At 50.7% G+C, this 15,826-nt stretch overlaps 1 protein-coding gene across 2 annotated transcripts; it reads left to right on the forward strand.

The window, feature by feature from the left end:
• Positions 1-218: 218 nt before the first annotated feature.
• On the forward strand, positions 219-8,457 carry Reep2 (receptor accessory protein 2). Of its 2 annotated transcripts, none has more exons than XM_051202359.1 (8): positions 219-607; positions 2,287-2,359; positions 2,707-2,783; positions 6,275-6,395; positions 6,596-6,709; positions 6,961-7,108; positions 7,185-7,312; positions 7,394-8,457. In XM_051202359.1, the coding sequence occupies exons 1-8, from the start codon at positions 234-236 to the stop codon at positions 7,460-7,462; spliced, it is 1,104 nt and encodes a 367-aa protein (XP_051058316.1). In that variant the 5' UTR covers positions 219-233; the 3' UTR covers positions 7,463-8,457. The 2 variants fall into 2 exon arrangements, with proteins under 2 accessions (XP_051058316.1, XP_051058317.1); XM_051202360.1 differs by having other exon boundaries at positions 6,967-7,108.
• The last annotated feature ends 7,369 nt before the right edge of the window (positions 8,458-15,826 follow it).

Raw genomic sequence — 15,826 nt, forward strand, 5'->3', positions numbered from 1 at the left:
GTAACAGTATGACTTAGTGGTTTTGGACCCTCAGCATAGTAGTGAAACCAATAACCCCCACCTTCAAGATGAGGATAATTATAACTTTTTGCCTTATTAGGTTAGTTGTGAGGATTCCATGAAATAACATGGGAAGCTCTAAGCACAAGGGCCTGGCAGTTAAGCAATAAAGCAGCTGTTGCTCCTCGTGGGATATTTAAGCCTTCGACCTGGTGTGGGCAGGGCCAAAGCTGATGTCAAAGGATGGAACCGAAAGGGTCCCCGCCAGGAGGTTGGCCTCCAGCTTGAAGCTCAAGGAAGGGAACAAGCGATTTAGAGGAAGGCTGGGCAGTGAGGGTGAAGGCGCATGCCCAACCACAGCAGGTGCTGGGGGGGCGCGCCGACACCGCGGCCTCCCCTTTAAGAGCCGCCACCGCCCACGGCCCGCTGCTGCGGCAGGGACCTCCCCTTTAACGGCGGCAACTCCGCGCTCCGCTGACCCCACGGCGGCTGCCGCTGCTAACTGCAGCTCCTGCAGCCCTCACCTCCGGCCTCGGGCAGCTGCATCCTCGCCCGGGCTGGGTCCCCGCCCCGCCATGGTGTCCTGGATCATCTCTCGCCTGGTGGTGTGAGTGCGGAGGCAGTATCTGGGCTCGCCCGGGTAGGGGGTGAGGGGGGCCGGTGATGGAGGGCGCGGTATTCAAGCCTGGGATGGATTAGCCCTGGGTCCTTATGTGGTGTCCCCAGAGACAGAGATGTGAGACCAAAGACTGGAAGGGGAGCATTACGGGAGCATGGCAGGCCTGATTTCCCAGAGACCTCACCCATATCATTTTTAAAACCCATTCTTGAGTGCCTTGCTCCTGCGCCCTCCCCCATCCTAGAGGCTGAGCAGCTACTGATTTATAAGGGGAGGCGGGCATATCCCCTCCCCCACTGAGCAGATTAGGCTGGAGGGGCCTTCCTTTCCCTCGGGAAGAGAGTAAAAGCGTGGGGAACATGACAGGGTAGGGGAGTGGGCTCATCATTCCAGAGCTCAGATCCCAAAGATTTCAGGCCTTCCTCCTGCTTCCACTGATTAGAGATTGGATGAGGACACCTGCCCTAAGGCATCCAGGCTGGGCATGGAAGCCGAGGTGCTGTCTGGGAGGACAAAGTGTGGGGAGGTAACCGGATGGATGTATATTATCTGCCTAGGATTGTGAAAAATCATCGGAAAAACATTTGGTGGCCTTGATTCCAGGCACATTGTAACAGTCACATTGTGGAGCTATGGCCCTGGCACCTCCCCCCCCCCCCCAAACAGAAAGAAATTCCTCCCTGTCCGAAACACACACAAGCCTAGATGTTGGCCTTGCAGATTCTGCCTCAGTACCCAGTGAGGCAGTGAATGACAAGGCATCACCCACATTTGAAGGGGCTGGACTTCAGAGCCAACCCTTCCTCTAGTTTAGGGCTCTGCCCTCAGCCGCGATTGGGACTGGCACCCCAGCAGCCTCACCCCACCCTCCTTCACATTCAATGTGTTACATACTTGTGTCCTGGTTTCCTCTTAACCCACTGGAGTTTCCTTCTCCCACCCCCTAGAGGCCTTATCTCTGAGTGGCATTCAGGATGGCTACTTCTCTCCTGGCCTGGGCAAACTCCCTACAGGATATATGACTCCTCCCCTCCCCATGACCTTTCTATAATCTGTAGGAGATGCTCAGACAGGGTCTTATGCCTAGGTCTTTTGTACCTGCTTCCAAACCATGCTGACATGGGGTTACAAATCTCTTTGTCTCTTCCAGGGCCTCCCGCATATCTGTGTCCTCTGGTCCAAGGACCACAATAGTTCTCTTGACTGTCAGGTTGGGTGCCCTGTTAGGTGGTGTTAGGTTCCCTTGGGGAACTGGTCCTACCCGGCCTGTCCCTGAGACAAGGAAGTGGAGAGTATGAACAGATGGGTTGAGTGGGCATTAGGCCAGGAAGGCAGTGACCAGCCCCCTCGACCCCCTTGCATGCTTGTGCATAGCCAAGGATTCTGGCTGAAGGAACCACTTTGGATCCTCTAACCCCTGGGTCTTTTCCTAAGTCAAGGGCTAAAGGAATGAGCAATGGCTAGAGGAAAGGGCTCACTCCTCTGGGCTGGCTGACCGGCTCCCCACCCCCAGGGTGTATTTCCAGAGCCTTGACTGCTCTGACTTAATCCTTGACCAGTGGATGCTTCTTTGGAGCTCTGGGCCTTTTCACCTTAGCCCCCCCCTCCACGAGCCTGACACAGAGCTGGGAGGGGGAAGGGCCCAGTAACCATGCCTGCCTCCCTAGGCTCATCTTCGGCACCCTGTACCCAGCCTATTCCTCCTACAAGGCCGTGAAGACCAAAAATGTGAAGGAATATGTGAGTGGAACTGTTCCCCTGTTTCACAAACATGGTGGGTGGGGCACATTTGTCACATACAGGTGGGTATGGTATGGCTTTGTGTCATGCTATCCAACAAAACCCTGACCCTGAGCAAAAGAGGTTCTGGAATGTTCCCTGTTTCCACCCAGGCATGGTATGGTTGACATATGTGAGGTCCTGACTAACCTTCTCCCAGGACTTCAGTGTGGAGCAGGCAGCAATATGGGGATGGACCTGGGTTTCTCTGGCTTAGCCCCAGTATTTGGAGCTGACAGACTGGGGACCGTGGGTGTTTACATGTCCTTAGCCCTGGGCCCCATAGGATGTTGCCCTTTGTCCCTCAGGTCAAGTGGATGATGTACTGGATCGTCTTTGCCTTCTTCACCACAGCTGAGACACTCACGGATATAATACTGTCCTGGTGAGGGCCAGTGTCCCCTCCTGCCATCTCAACCCCCAGACCTCTTCTTTTCTCAAACCAGATAGACAGAAGATTGGGACCCAGGCTAGAGTCACTCCCAAACCCAACAGCCCCTCAGTTTCCTTAATACTGCTCTTAAAGCATGATATCAGCAAGTAAGAACAGGCATAGCAAGCCAAGCATGGTGGCACCGCCTTCTCTTCCCAGCACCTGGGAGGCAGGGGCATAGCGAATTCCAGAACACTTGGGACTACCCTAGCTCACAGGACAAAAAGACAGACAGAACCCCCCCCCACATCCCATGTTTCTTTCTGGTGACAGCCACAGCACCACAGTGGTATTCAGTGAGTCTGCATCTGCTCTGTCATCCTCACTGTGACAATAGACAGATGATCAGTCCCTAAGCCTCATCTTCCCTGTTTGTGGGACAGGCTCACAGTTCAATCATGTGGACACTGGGTGCTCATATTTCTAAGGCATTACAGGCACTGACAGGCCTAAAGTGTAGGCACATTATGGACACAGGGAATGTTTACTGCGTGAGCTAGCACCTCTTGAAGAGTACAGTACATGAAATTTGAATCACCTGCAATCCTGGGGACCATAGGTAGGAAATATTGCAGTTTTGAGGCCAACCTGGGCTACATTATCTCAGGGCAGGGGCCAGCAGAGTGGCTCATCAGCAAAGCTCTTGCCACGCAAGCCTGATGCCCTAAGTTTGATCCCTGAAAGCCTGAAAGAGTGGGAGGAGAAAAGCAGCCCCAGAGACCCTCCTCTGATCCACACACTCCAGGAGCCTGCACCCAACACACATGCGCGCGCACGCATTTACACATGTATCATATACATGATTAAGATTTTTAAGAAGAGGCAATAGCAGCCAGGCAGTGGTGGCACACGCCTTAAACCCAGTACTCAGGAGAAAGAATTAGGTTGATCTCTGTGAGTTCAAGACTAGCCTGGTCTGCAAAGGAAGTTCTAGACAGCCAAGGCTATTAAACCCTGTTACACACACACACACACACACACACACACACACACACACAGAGAGAGAGAGAGAGAGAGAGAGAGAGGCAATAGCCTGCTGGCTACAGCCATGGACCTTCATAAGTCCACTTGCTTTTTTTTTTAATCAAAAAAATTTTTTTAATTTTCCTTCTTCCCTCCTTTTCTCCCTCCCTTCCTCTTTCCTCCCTCCCTCCTCCCCCTCCCTTTCTCCCTCCCTTTCTCCCTCCTTCCCTCCTTCCCCTAAATAGTTTCACTATGTATCTCAGGCTGGGTTAGCCTGGAATGCTTTTGTAGCCCAGGTTGGCCTCAGCTTTCCAAATGCTAGGATTACAGGTGTGCACTGCACCACTATGCCCAACTTTCTCTTTAAAAAAAAAAAAAAAAACAAAAAACAAAAACTTGTTTTGTGTGTATAGGCATTTTGTCTGCATGTGTGTCTGTGTACCGTGTGTGTGTGCCTGGTACAAGAGGAGGTCAGAAGAGGACATCAGACCACCTGGAATGGAGCTACAGACAGTTGTGAGCTGCCATGTCGGTGCTGGGAACTGAACCTAGGTTCTTTGTAAAAGCAGCCAGTGCTCTGAACCACTGAGCCTTCCCCCCCCCCCTCAGCTCTGCTGTTTGGAACTTGCTGTATAGACCTGGCTGACCTCGAACTCACAGAGACCCACCTGTCTCTGTCTCCCAAGTGCTGGGATTAAAGGCATGTGCCACTATAGCCTGGCCCATCCCTTTTTAAACAAGTTTTCTTAATATTTGGAGCTTCCCCAACATTTTAGGCTTACTTTTTCTCCACCGTGTAACAGGCGGCAGCTGTGTGTCTGAACTCCATGCTGGTTTAAATGGCCTGTTGCTCTTCCTTCTCCCTCCCACTCTCCTCTTCTAGGAAGTGGAATTTAAAGCTTGCCTGCCTTGGGGTTGTTTTTTTCTTTTAAGCTCTGATAAAATTGTCCTTGACTCTGAAAAAAGTTTTTTTTTTTAATAAGAGACAAAAATATTTTTTTAAATTGGTAGACAAAATATTTCATTTGTAGATAAAGCTCTTGTGTTTACTAGCTATGGTTTGAGTAGACAGAGGTAATTTAGAAATTTGTTAAAAGATTCAGGGTGCTAGGTCTAGATTCCCTGGGTACCAGTGAAGGAGAGGGCTTTGTGAGGATGTAGAAGACTTGACGACAGCTGTGGCCTGGGCATAAAACCCTGTGGGAAATGGAGAGCAGTACCCAAAGTCAGAGAACTGAGGGCCTATCACTGAGGCAGAGGCTCACTCGAATCTTGGAGTCTGAGGCCAGTGTGAACAACACATCTCAAGAAGTTTTCCAGCTGGGTGGTGGTAGCAGTGATGCTCGCCTTTAATCCCAGCATTCGGGAGGCAGAGGCAGGCAGGTCTCTGAAGTTGAGGCCAGCCTGCTCTACAGAGCGAGTTCTAGGACAACCAGGGCTATATAGAGAAACCTTGTCTCAAAAAAAAAAAAAAAAAAAAAAAAAAGAAAGAAAGAAAGAAAGAAAGAAAGAAAGAAAGAAAGAAAGAAAAGAAAGAAGGAAGGAAGGAAGGAAACGTTTTAACTAAAAACCATTGAAAAGCTAGAGAGATGGCTTGGTGGATGAAGCTTGCTGTCCAAACACGAGGCCCTAATCAGTCCCCAGACCCATGTTTAAAAGGTATAACGGCCCACCCTTGTAATCTCAACTCAAGGAAGCAGAGAAATGTGGACTACTAGGGCTTGTTAGCTCCAATCCAGTGAGAGAATAATACCCAAGACTGACCTCTATTACACACACACACACACACACACACACACACACACACACACACACACACACAAATATAAAGAAAGCACAGCTACTTGGGGGACTGAGGAAGGAAGACCACAAATCCAAGACCTGCCTAGGCAACTTAGTGAAAAATAAAAAGTCAAAAGCTAGGGATATAACTCAATGGCAGAGAGCTTGCCAAGCGAGTTGAAGGTCAATACTGAAAACAAGAAAGAGGAAAAGAAAAAGGGCATGTCACGGCAGCAAGGATCAGATCCAGATTCCATCCTGGTCCTCTTCACGGAAGGGGGCGGGACTGGAAGACAGGTGACCTTGGCACACAGGACTTGGGAAGGAGGAGCAGCTTGCTGAGGAGAGTCCTTCTGGGATCTACTTTTCCCAAGTCTCGTGTGCCCCAGGCTGACTCTGGACTCCCTATGTTGCTGAAGATGATCCTCCTGCCTCTACTTCCCAGGTGCCTGAGATGGACCCCGTGCATAGGTTTATTTTGAGATAGGGTCTTAGTTAGCCCAGAGTGGCCACAAATTTGTGATCAGTCTGGCAAGTGCAGGGATTCTAGGCATGTACCCAACTGGGGTCACTTCTTACCTTCCCACATGGAGTCTCAGTTAGCTCCCCACCCTCCCAGTCCTCATGGGAACCTTACAGGGTGGGGGCTGTCCAGGGTCAGTGCTGCTAAATCTGATAGACCCCTTAACTCTCAACAGGTTCCCCTTCTACTTTGAGCTCAAGATTGCTTTTGTGATATGGTTGTTGTCCCCTTACACCAAGGGCTCCAGCGTTCTCTACCGCAAGTTCGTGCATCCTACACTGTCCAACAAGGAAAAGGTCTGCCCCCACCTTCAGCTCTCCCCAGCCTCGCCTGGCTGAGGCTTTCCCATGATGCAGCCATGCACATTTCCTGTGGGTGGCCAGAGCCTGCAGTAACTTTGCAGGGCCTAGCTCCCTGGGGCGGGCAGTGTCTTTACACAGGTATGAACAAAGGTAACTTGCCTGCAGCCTTACCTCTCCAGTCTCCCATCCCCTAGGAGATCGACGAATATATCACCCAAGCCCGAGACAAGAGCTATGAGACCATGATGAGAGTAGGCAAGAGGGGCCTGAACCTGGCTGCCAATGCTGCAGTCACAGCTGCTGCCAAGGTGAGATGAGATGGGTGGACTCCTGGGGGCCCCACCGTGCTTATCCCATTGTGTCCTGACCCCTCGGCATCCACCCTGTCTTCAGGCCTTGGAGACTTTGGGCTGTGCAGCTCCAGGCTTCAGCCCTCTTTCTTCTACTGTTTGGTCCGTTTCCTCATCTGAACAAAGGGAAAATATCCCAACACCATGGTAACCTCTGTCTCCACCCCGCCCCTCCTTCCTGCTCTCTTGGTGCGTGGTGGTAACCCTAGGGCCAGGGGGTGCTGTCCGAAAAGCTCCGGAGCTTCAGCATGCAGGACCTGACTCTCATTCGAGATGAGGACGCATTGCCGCTGCAGGGGTCAGATGGCCGTCTCCGACCTGGCCCTGGGGGTCTCCTGGACACTATTGAGGACTTAGGTACTGGCAGACCCTGGGCTGCGGGAAAGACCAGAGACCCCTGGGCCCTTATTCTCTTTTCGTCCCCTGAAACTAGATGACCCTGGCCTGAGTGTAAGGTCTAGCACAAGCCAGGCAGATCCCCGGACAGAGACCTCAGAAGATGACCTGGCAGACAAGGCACCCAAGAGGACCAAATCTATCAAAAGAGTGCCCAAAGTTGAGGTGAGAATACAGGCTGTAGCCTGGGGAGATGGGGATGATGGAGTGGGACCAGGCTGAGCCCTCGTCATCCTCTCTACATAGCCAGTGGCCTCCAAGACCCTGAAGACCCGACCCAAGAAGAAGAGTTCTGGAGGAGGTGACTCAGCGTGAGGCCCTCACCTCCCCACTCCCCTCCAGCTGTGGGTGGGACAATAGCAAGCACTGGGAAGAGCTGCAGCCCAGGCCCCACTCCACAATGGGCCACTAGCCCAAGTGTTGCAGACCCGAGGACCCCCTAGATGGCTGTTTCCAGTGCCGCCTCCCATGTTTGGCAAAGAGGAGGGAGGCACAGTCTAGGGTGCAGGACAGAAGCTGATGGCTGAGCCCTTGAGGAGGTGGGGCTCCTTGGCCAGCACTGCTCGCTCTTGCTCTTCTCAATGCTCTAGCCCCGCCCCACCCCGCCCATCCAGTGCCTTGCTGAAGACCATGGCCTGACATGCCTCCAACACTCTTCCTTGAATAGGGGTAAAGGCCACAGTCCAGACAGACCAAGGAGGGGCCTTAAGGCACCTTGAGAGGGGAAAATATCGGGTAGGTCTGAGGGGGGAATGTGTGACTCAGGCCCAGCTAGGAGTGGAAGACACAGGCTGTAAATGAGCAACATGGCCTTGCCAGAATTGCAGTTGGAGGTGGAGTTCCAAGGGACACAAGTGGGGAGGCTGTGTGAAAGTGGCCACTTCTCCCTACTTCAGCCCTGGTCTTTCTCCCTCTTTCTCCACCCCTGCTGATCTCTGAACCTCAGAGGATCCAAGCCCTTGCCAGAATGAGGCTCCAAAGGGCCGCCCCCCTACCCTTCCATCCTTGATCTGTTTTACCCACTCATGCCCCTAGGCTGGGCCTACTCCTTGGGCCCACTATAGAAGTCCTGCCAAGCTGGCTTCTTTCCTCTCCTGTCAAGGGGACCCATCCTAACTTGCTATTGGGTCCCCTTCCTGTGCCAAGCAAACCCCTGTTAGAACCAACCTGGACCCACACCCCTGGCCCTGGCTCTGCCAGCTTCATTGGGGGCTAAGTGGAATGTGAAGAAGGAAGAGAAAGGAGCTGAGAGGCTCCTGAGTCTGAAATGCCCACTGGATGACCAATAAATGGAACTCCGCCACCTCCTCCATTATGGCCTGTGTGTCATTCTTACCCCACTGAGAAGTAAGACCCAGCTGTGAGGGGCGGGGAAAGGGACGGATGGAACACAGGAGTGCTGATTGAAGGGTCCTCACCCCAGAATCCTGTCCCCCCAAATCTCAGTAGGTCCTCTAGCAGCCTATGGAAGTTGCCAGATGTAAACTCTAAGGACAAGGACCCCAGTGAGGTGCCCAGGGGAGGGAATGAGGTAGGCTGCTATTGAGCAGAGTTGGACATGGGGCAGAGAAGTCCTGGACTGCTAGAGTGGGTTGAAGGAAGAGACAAGAATGTTTGTGGACAAACCAGGTCTGCAGGTCTTGGGGACAGACAAATGAGCTGGGGCACCGAGTGCAGGGACCAGAGATGTGTTTCATGTGGAAACAGAGAAGGTGGAGCTCTGGCTGCTAGAGGGCTCTGAGAGGAGTCTGGAGTAGGCTTGGCTGAGGAGAAGGAGCGCTCTTGGATGGCCGAGGAGCTGAGGCAGCGCTAGAGAGGGCAAAGGGAGCCGAGACACATCCCATTCTGTGGAAGGAGAACATCATGGTGGGGTTGGAACAGCAACCTATATTCCCCCCTCGGGCATCGCAGGGCATGGGCGGCTGCCGTACTTGAGCCAAACTATCAGAATGTCTGCAACTGAGATGTGAGGATACAAGAGGGCCCTTTTGCCGGGCAGTGGTGGCTCACGCCTTTAGTCCCAGCACTCCAGAGCAGAGATAGGCAATCTCTGAGTTCAGGGCCAGCCTGTACAAAAACAGCTCCAGGACAGCCAAGGCCACACAGAGAAACCCTGTCTTGAAAAGAATCGAATTGAAAAAGTAAATATGAGGACCTCTTTGCCTGCTTTGGAACCCTCCAGTCAAGCCCCCCAAGGCAATCCCTTTCACCACTGGCCCGTCTTAAATTTTCTTTCTATTGCTTTGAAAAACACATAACCCAAAGCTACTCGGAGAGGAGAGAGTTTATTTCAGCTTCCAACTCTCAGGTCACACTCCATCCCTGAGGAAAATCAGGGTGGGAACTCAAGGCAGGAATCTCAAGCAGTAACTGAAGCGGAGACCATGGAGGGACACTGCTTACTGGCTTGCTCCTACATGTTATTCTACCCAAGACCACCTTCCCAAGGGCAGCACTGGCCAAAGGGAGCTGGGCTGTCCTGCATCTGTCATCAATTAAGAAAATACACCACAGGCCTGTCGGCAGTGGCGCGGATCTTTAATCCCAGCACTGTGGAGGCTGATGCAGGTGGATCTCTGTGAGTTCAAGGTCAGCCTGGTCTACAAAATGAGTTTCAGGACAGGTTCCAAAGCTACACAGAGAAACCCTGTCTCAAAAAATGAACAAAAAAAAAAAAAAAAAAAAAAAAACCATAGGCTTGCCTATCTAATGGAGGCAATACCTCAAGATTTTCTCTTCTCAGATGACCCTAGCCTGTTTTGAGTTGACATAAAAGCTAGCCAGCACAGCCCTGAAGGAATTTGGCTTTTTTTTTTTTTTTTTAATTGGAAAGGACAGGAAGGTACTAGTCTTGGAAGAGCCCCAAAAGTAAAGTGTTAGTACCATGCTAGCACTTATCATATAGCCAGAAAAACAGGCTGGGCATTCTATATAAATTTCATTTGCTACATGTCACACACATGCAAATGAGCACACCCATAGCAGTGGTTAGGAGACTACTGCCAGACTCTGCATGGCCAGACTCTACATATACATCTGGGTTTTTTTGTATCAAAAGGAGTATGCTCAGATTCCCAAGCGCCATGTTCTGTTGCCATGGAAACATTCAGGCTTCCAGAACTCTGGGCACAGGGACTGCTTCCTGCTGTGCAGGAGAGGAGAGGAGAGATGGAGGGTGACAGAACAGTTGGAAAGCCTTTTAGGAGAAGGTTTGCTGGTGGGACACAAGGGGTCTGGGTGACTTTATGCTGTATGCTAATTCCCTAGGTCCCCTGCCTCCTCTCCCTCAGATCCCAGGCTAGAGGAATATAAAAGACATCTGATAGAGGTAGGTAGAAGGCCACTAAATCACTGCCTGGGTCCTCGGCAGACTGTGAAGGGCTTGTGCTATGTCACAAGTCCAGGCTCCCGGGAACATTAGGCAACCCTCCAGGCTATGATAGCCTCAGGCCTGAAGTTACTTTATCTGGCTTCTCCTCCTTTTCTGTGGGTGTTCCAACCTCCCAAGAACCCGCTTAAAATGGGATTTCCAGGCCCTGACGTCAGAGGAAAGCCAGCAGCTCCTTCTAGCCTGTGCCAGCTCTGAAGTGATTAGCAGAGCTAAGTGTAGCCTTGCTCAGCTGCAAAAAAAAAGCAATGCTAACTGAGGAGGGAGGAACTTGAGACCCTAAGCAGTGCCTGTATCTACCCTGTTAATTTAAACTTCAGCTAATACGTGATCATTACCCTCCCAAACGCCATAGTTACTTCTCGGTTCTAGGTCTCACGACTGGCTTGAGGAGGAAAGCGGGCTTCTCAAGTCAGTCCCGAGAGCTGGACAGCGGCTTCCGTTTGCGTCTTACCCAAGAGTAGGCATTCAAAGGCCCACTAGGTGGCGCAGCTCCCTCCCCCGTGTGATACGCTATCACCAAGCAGAGTACAATCTCACCAATGGCTCAAGGCCTGGAGACCAGAGAGCCTCATACTCTGCTCCACGGGAGGGGAGACTAAAGTGGGGGAAAGTATCTTTGAGGGAAGACAGGACAGCTGTGGGTTCTCCCAGTCTGCATTCCCACCACTCAGAACAGGAGGTGGACCGACAGACTCTGAAAAAGAAGGCTTCTGGGAAGGATCCTCCCAACTCTGCCCCTCCCCTTTCCCGACCCTGAAATCCATTTCGATAGGTGTCTTTTAGATGCTAATTTGGCAGCCCAGGTTAGGTACCTCCTGGAGGAAGCCAGGAGAGGGGAGGGTCAGAGTTAGGGTTCTGGGGGAAACTGTCCACATAGTTGTTAAACCCCTGGACTGGCCACAGTGGCATCTCAAACCTGCTCCAGGCTTCCCTACTCCCTAGCCTTTTCCGTTATTTTCATCAAGGATATTGTGGAGTTGGAAAAGAAGGCAACCCCCCCAACCCCGCCCAACTCTTAGAATCCCCAAGTGTTCTTGCAGGGTCTGGCAGGGTAGAGCTGCCTCCTTGGTGACCTACCTACCTTTTCCTGACCTCTTTCCCAAACTGACCTCAGGCAGCCCTGTATCCCTGGTGAATTATCCTCTCCTTTTGTCCCAGCCAGATAAGTGATCAATAAATAATGTTGCCTGAAATATTGATGGAGAGTTTTACACCAGCATCCCTCAGCTGTGCCTGGCAAGGGCATGGCATGACCCACTAGACAGCACTTTCACGTTGCCAACAAAAGGTTTCTCTTAGGCTAAAGTTTCCACCAGATCTCACCTGAACCAAATTATGATCCGGTTCCAACAAGAGGAAGAAATGTAAGAGATTGACTCAAGCCGTCCTCCTGAGGAGGGTGGTTCAGTCGCAACAAGCAGAGACCCTTCCTGATTGGGTTCCATGAGGCCATCCTGACCCTACTTCTGTCCCATGTCCATCTAGGGCCTTTCAGGTCCGCTGTCTGACCAGCCTCAGCAGAGGGTGCTTATGTGTGGGGATGGTAGAGAATACCTGTAAACCACGCCCTCAGGAAGGAGAGGCAGGAGAGTCACTCTAAGTTAAGGCCAGTCTGGTCTACATAAGTTCCAAGCTAGGCAGGACCACACAGGAGACAGTCACAACAAAACAAAACAGGCAAATGAAATAAAAGTGATCATGTGATCTCAGGCCCAGGTTGAGAGCATCTGGTTTGTTCTTCAACATGAAGGGTAAGAAGACAGGGAAGAGGAGGAGATGGAGATAAAGGAAGCTCTTGATCAACTTGTCCCCCTCTCCCTTTGTGCCCAGCAGAGGCCACAGCCACTCAAATCCCTGCATGATGCTTGTTCCTGCCCAAGTCCCTAGCTCCCCTCCCTCATCAGTCAGCTCCTACAAGTGCACAAATCTCAGCTCAGATTTTATCCCCTCACCCCCAAGCTGCCAGGTGTCCCCTCCGGGCCTCTGTCACATCTGTCCTTCCCGCTGTCATCGCGTTTCTGGAGTCTATTTCCCCACCAGACTGCAAGCCCTTTCTCACACGCAGATGGGAGTCAGCATTCCAGCCACATTCAGTTCTCGCTTTAATTCAAATGCTAAATCGGGAAGAAGAGCAGTTTCACACTCCATATTTAGCCTGGGAGAGAAAAAGTGAGACAGCATGGCTGTTACCAGGGAAGAAGGCTGGGCCTGGGCTAGGAGATGGTGGAAAGCCTACCTAGGGCACCTGCAAAGAGCATGGGACCTTTGTCACCTCACTCCTGAAGTGTCACTCAGAGCCCCAGCCTATGTAGGACCCAAGTGCTTCCCTCCACCGCCCACTCCGGTCCCTCGGTGGCTGAGGGAAGCCATGGGATAAGAACTACTCAGGACTTGGAAGGAGGGGGATTGCAGCCCCAGATCTAGGATGAGCTGCATAGTGAAACCTGTCAAAAGAAAACAACACAATGGCAACATCAAAAAGCCTATCCAGAGATGCACAGGTAGCCACAGGCCATCACCTGCATCATATGGCTATCATGGTAGGGTAATAAAATTCTGCATCCACAACACCAGGACATCAAAGTTTTCAGAGTATTTGACTACTCACTGTAGTCAAAAAACAAAGAACAAAAGCAAAAAACAAACAAGGGACCAGAGAGATAGCTCATGGTTAAGAGCACCTGTTGCTCTTGTAGGGGACATGAATTCAATCCCTAGCACTCACATGGTGGTTCACAACTTTCTGTAATTCCATTTCCAGGGTACCTGAGATGCCCTCTTCTGACTTCTACAGGCATCAGCACATACATGCAGGTAAAACATTCACATACATAAAGCCAAAAATAATATTCAAATGAAAACCTCCCTTCATCCATGTTAAGTGGAAACACAAAATGGGAAATACACATGACATGATACATGATTTGATCTTCATACAGGAATGCTACAATAGGAACAATCCATGAAAGGTGGGTGTGGTAGCACAGGCTTTTAATCCCAGCTACAAGGTCCTGTGATTGATTCCTAACATTGTCAAAAAACTGATTTATTGGGAGGCAGAGACACACACATCACATCATTGAATTTGAAGCCAGCTTGGTCTACAGAGCAAGTTCTAGGACAGCCAGGGCTACACATAAAAAAAGTATCTCAACAAAGAAAGACAGAGACAGAGAGAGAGACAGAGAGAGAGAGAAGAAAGAACAGTCCATGAAAACATCATGCTAAGTGAAATAAACCAGACACCAAAGACTACACAGTCTATGTTTGCTTTATATGAGGTTCCAAGAGCAGTCAAATACATAGACACTGAGGCTAGCAAGGGTCTGGAGAAGGAAACAGAGAGCCATTGTTTAATAGGAATAGACTTTCAGTTTGGAAGTATTAAGTTTTGGAAGTGGTTAAAATATAAACTAAGTGGTTAAGATGGTAAATTTTATGTGTACAGAGTTCTGGGTGTCCTGGAACTCACTATGTAAACCAAGCTGGCCTTGAACTCACAAAGATCTGCCTGCCTCTGCCTCCCAATAAATCAGTTTTTTGACAATGTTAGGAATCAATCACAGGACCTTGCGTGTTCTAGCTAGGCAAACATTTTACCCTGAGTCCAATGTCAGCTTCAAGGCATGCATACTGCCATGATGACCCTCTGCATCTAGAGTCCTCTAAGTTCCAAAGACCACCTCCAGCTGCAGTGTTGTCCATGCCCAGAGTAAGGCAGAGCCCTCCGTGCATACTCTAAAGGCAGCTGCTTCCCTTCCTGCTCAGCCACTTGTCAGCATGATCACCTACAGGGAACTCTTCTGGTATGAGGTACCACTTACCCATAGAGCTGGTCTTGATACCAGAGATCTGCACCCAAGTGGAGGGAGCAACAAGACTCCTACCCAGTCTCCCAGGTACCATATTGCCCCCATGCCAAGAGAAATAGACAGCCATAAGGACTAAGCTGACTCTCACCCAGTTTGACTGTCCATTTACCTCTTGGTCTTTCTGCCTTGGAGAGGACGCTGCCTGGGGGATCCAGCAATAGCAGGTGTGGATTCTTCCAGACACACTCCTCTATTCTAGATCACAGCCTGGGGCTCAATGCCCCCTCCTGAGTCCCCACCCAGCCCCTTGTGCTCTCCCCCCACCTTTTTTTTCATGTTTCAAGACAGGGTTTCTCTGTGTAGCCCTGTCTGTCCTGGAACTCACTTGGTAGACCAGGCTGGCCTTGAATTCAAAGATCTGCCTGCCAAAAGCTGCCATTAAAGGCATTCGCCACCACCACCACCACCCCGCTCTTTTCTTGTCTTTTGTTTTGTTTTTTGTTTGTTTGTTTGTTTATTCAGAATATTTTGTTTTGGTCATTATTTGTAAACCAAGCTGGTCTCCAATTTTTGGCAACCCTCTGGCCTCTGCCTCCCAAGCCCTAGAATTGTGTGTGTCCTGTCCTCATATTCTGCTTTTTCTTGTGGTTTTTATGGCAGCTTGGCTCTTTGATGAGCTAGGATGCACATGAAGAAATGGGAGCTAGATCAAGGACAAGCTGTGCCCCCTGCCCCAGGAGAAAATGTGTCATATTGCTGTCATACTGCTGTTTCTCTTCGTATTCTTTTTAAACTTTGAGTCAGCAAAAGCTGGCTGGATGTTCAACGTCAGCTTTAAGACATGTATACGGCCGTGACAACACTCTGCATCTGGACAGGAAGGAAACGGAGTCCTGAGTTTCACAGACTAGCCTAGTTGAAGAAGACCTTGAGCTCCTGATCCTCCTGCCTCCACCTTGAAAATGCTAATGTTGGGATGACAGGCATGGGCCACCACCCCCAGCTTGCCATTGCTCCTTTTCAAATCTGTCTCCACTAGTCCGTGGATCAGCAAGAGCAGGGTTGTAGGAGTCTCCTAAATGTCTTCATATTATCGAACAGACACAATGTTTGAGCAGTAAATGTGATATGAATAGAAGTGACCTGTTTGCCTCCTATTTCCAACTTACTCAGATCTGCAGAGTGCAGAGAGAGAGAGAGGGAGAGACAGGGAGAGGGAGGGAGAGAGGGAGAGAGAAGAAGGGAGATAGAGGAAGAGAGACAGGAAGGAGAGGGGGAGAGAGGGAGGAGAGGAAGAGAGGGAGAGACAGAGGGAGGGAGGGAGAGAGGGAGAGGGGGGAGATGTTCTCAGATTCATTTCAGGACCCAGAAAACAGACCTTGATATAAGCAGAAATTTAGACAAATTATTCTGAAGCCAGACCATCTTGAATAGAATCCTGGTTTGGCTCTATGACCTTGAACAAGTTCCCTGCTC

The sequence above is a fragment of the Phodopus roborovskii genome, unplaced genomic scaffold (genome assembly GCF_943737965.1).
Source record: "Phodopus roborovskii unplaced genomic scaffold, PHOROB, whole genome shotgun sequence".
Taxonomy (NCBI): domain Eukaryota; kingdom Metazoa; phylum Chordata; class Mammalia; order Rodentia; family Cricetidae; genus Phodopus; species Phodopus roborovskii.

What these genes read in the sequence shown, in the direction of transcription:
- Reep2 (XM_051202359.1), top strand. Translation starts at nt 234, where the DNA reads ATGTCAAAGGATGGAACCGAAAGGGTCCCCGCCAGGAGGTTGGCCTCC. An exon ending in CCAAAAATGTGAAGGAATAT is followed by an intron (nt 2,360 to 2,706) that starts GTGAGTGGAACT and finishes TTTGTCCCTCAG; the next exon opens with GTCAAGTGGATGATGTACTG. An exon ending in GGACACTATTGAGGACTTAG is followed by an intron (nt 7,109 to 7,184) that starts GTACTGGCAGAC and finishes CCCTGAAACTAG; the next exon opens with ATGACCCTGGCCTGAGTGTA.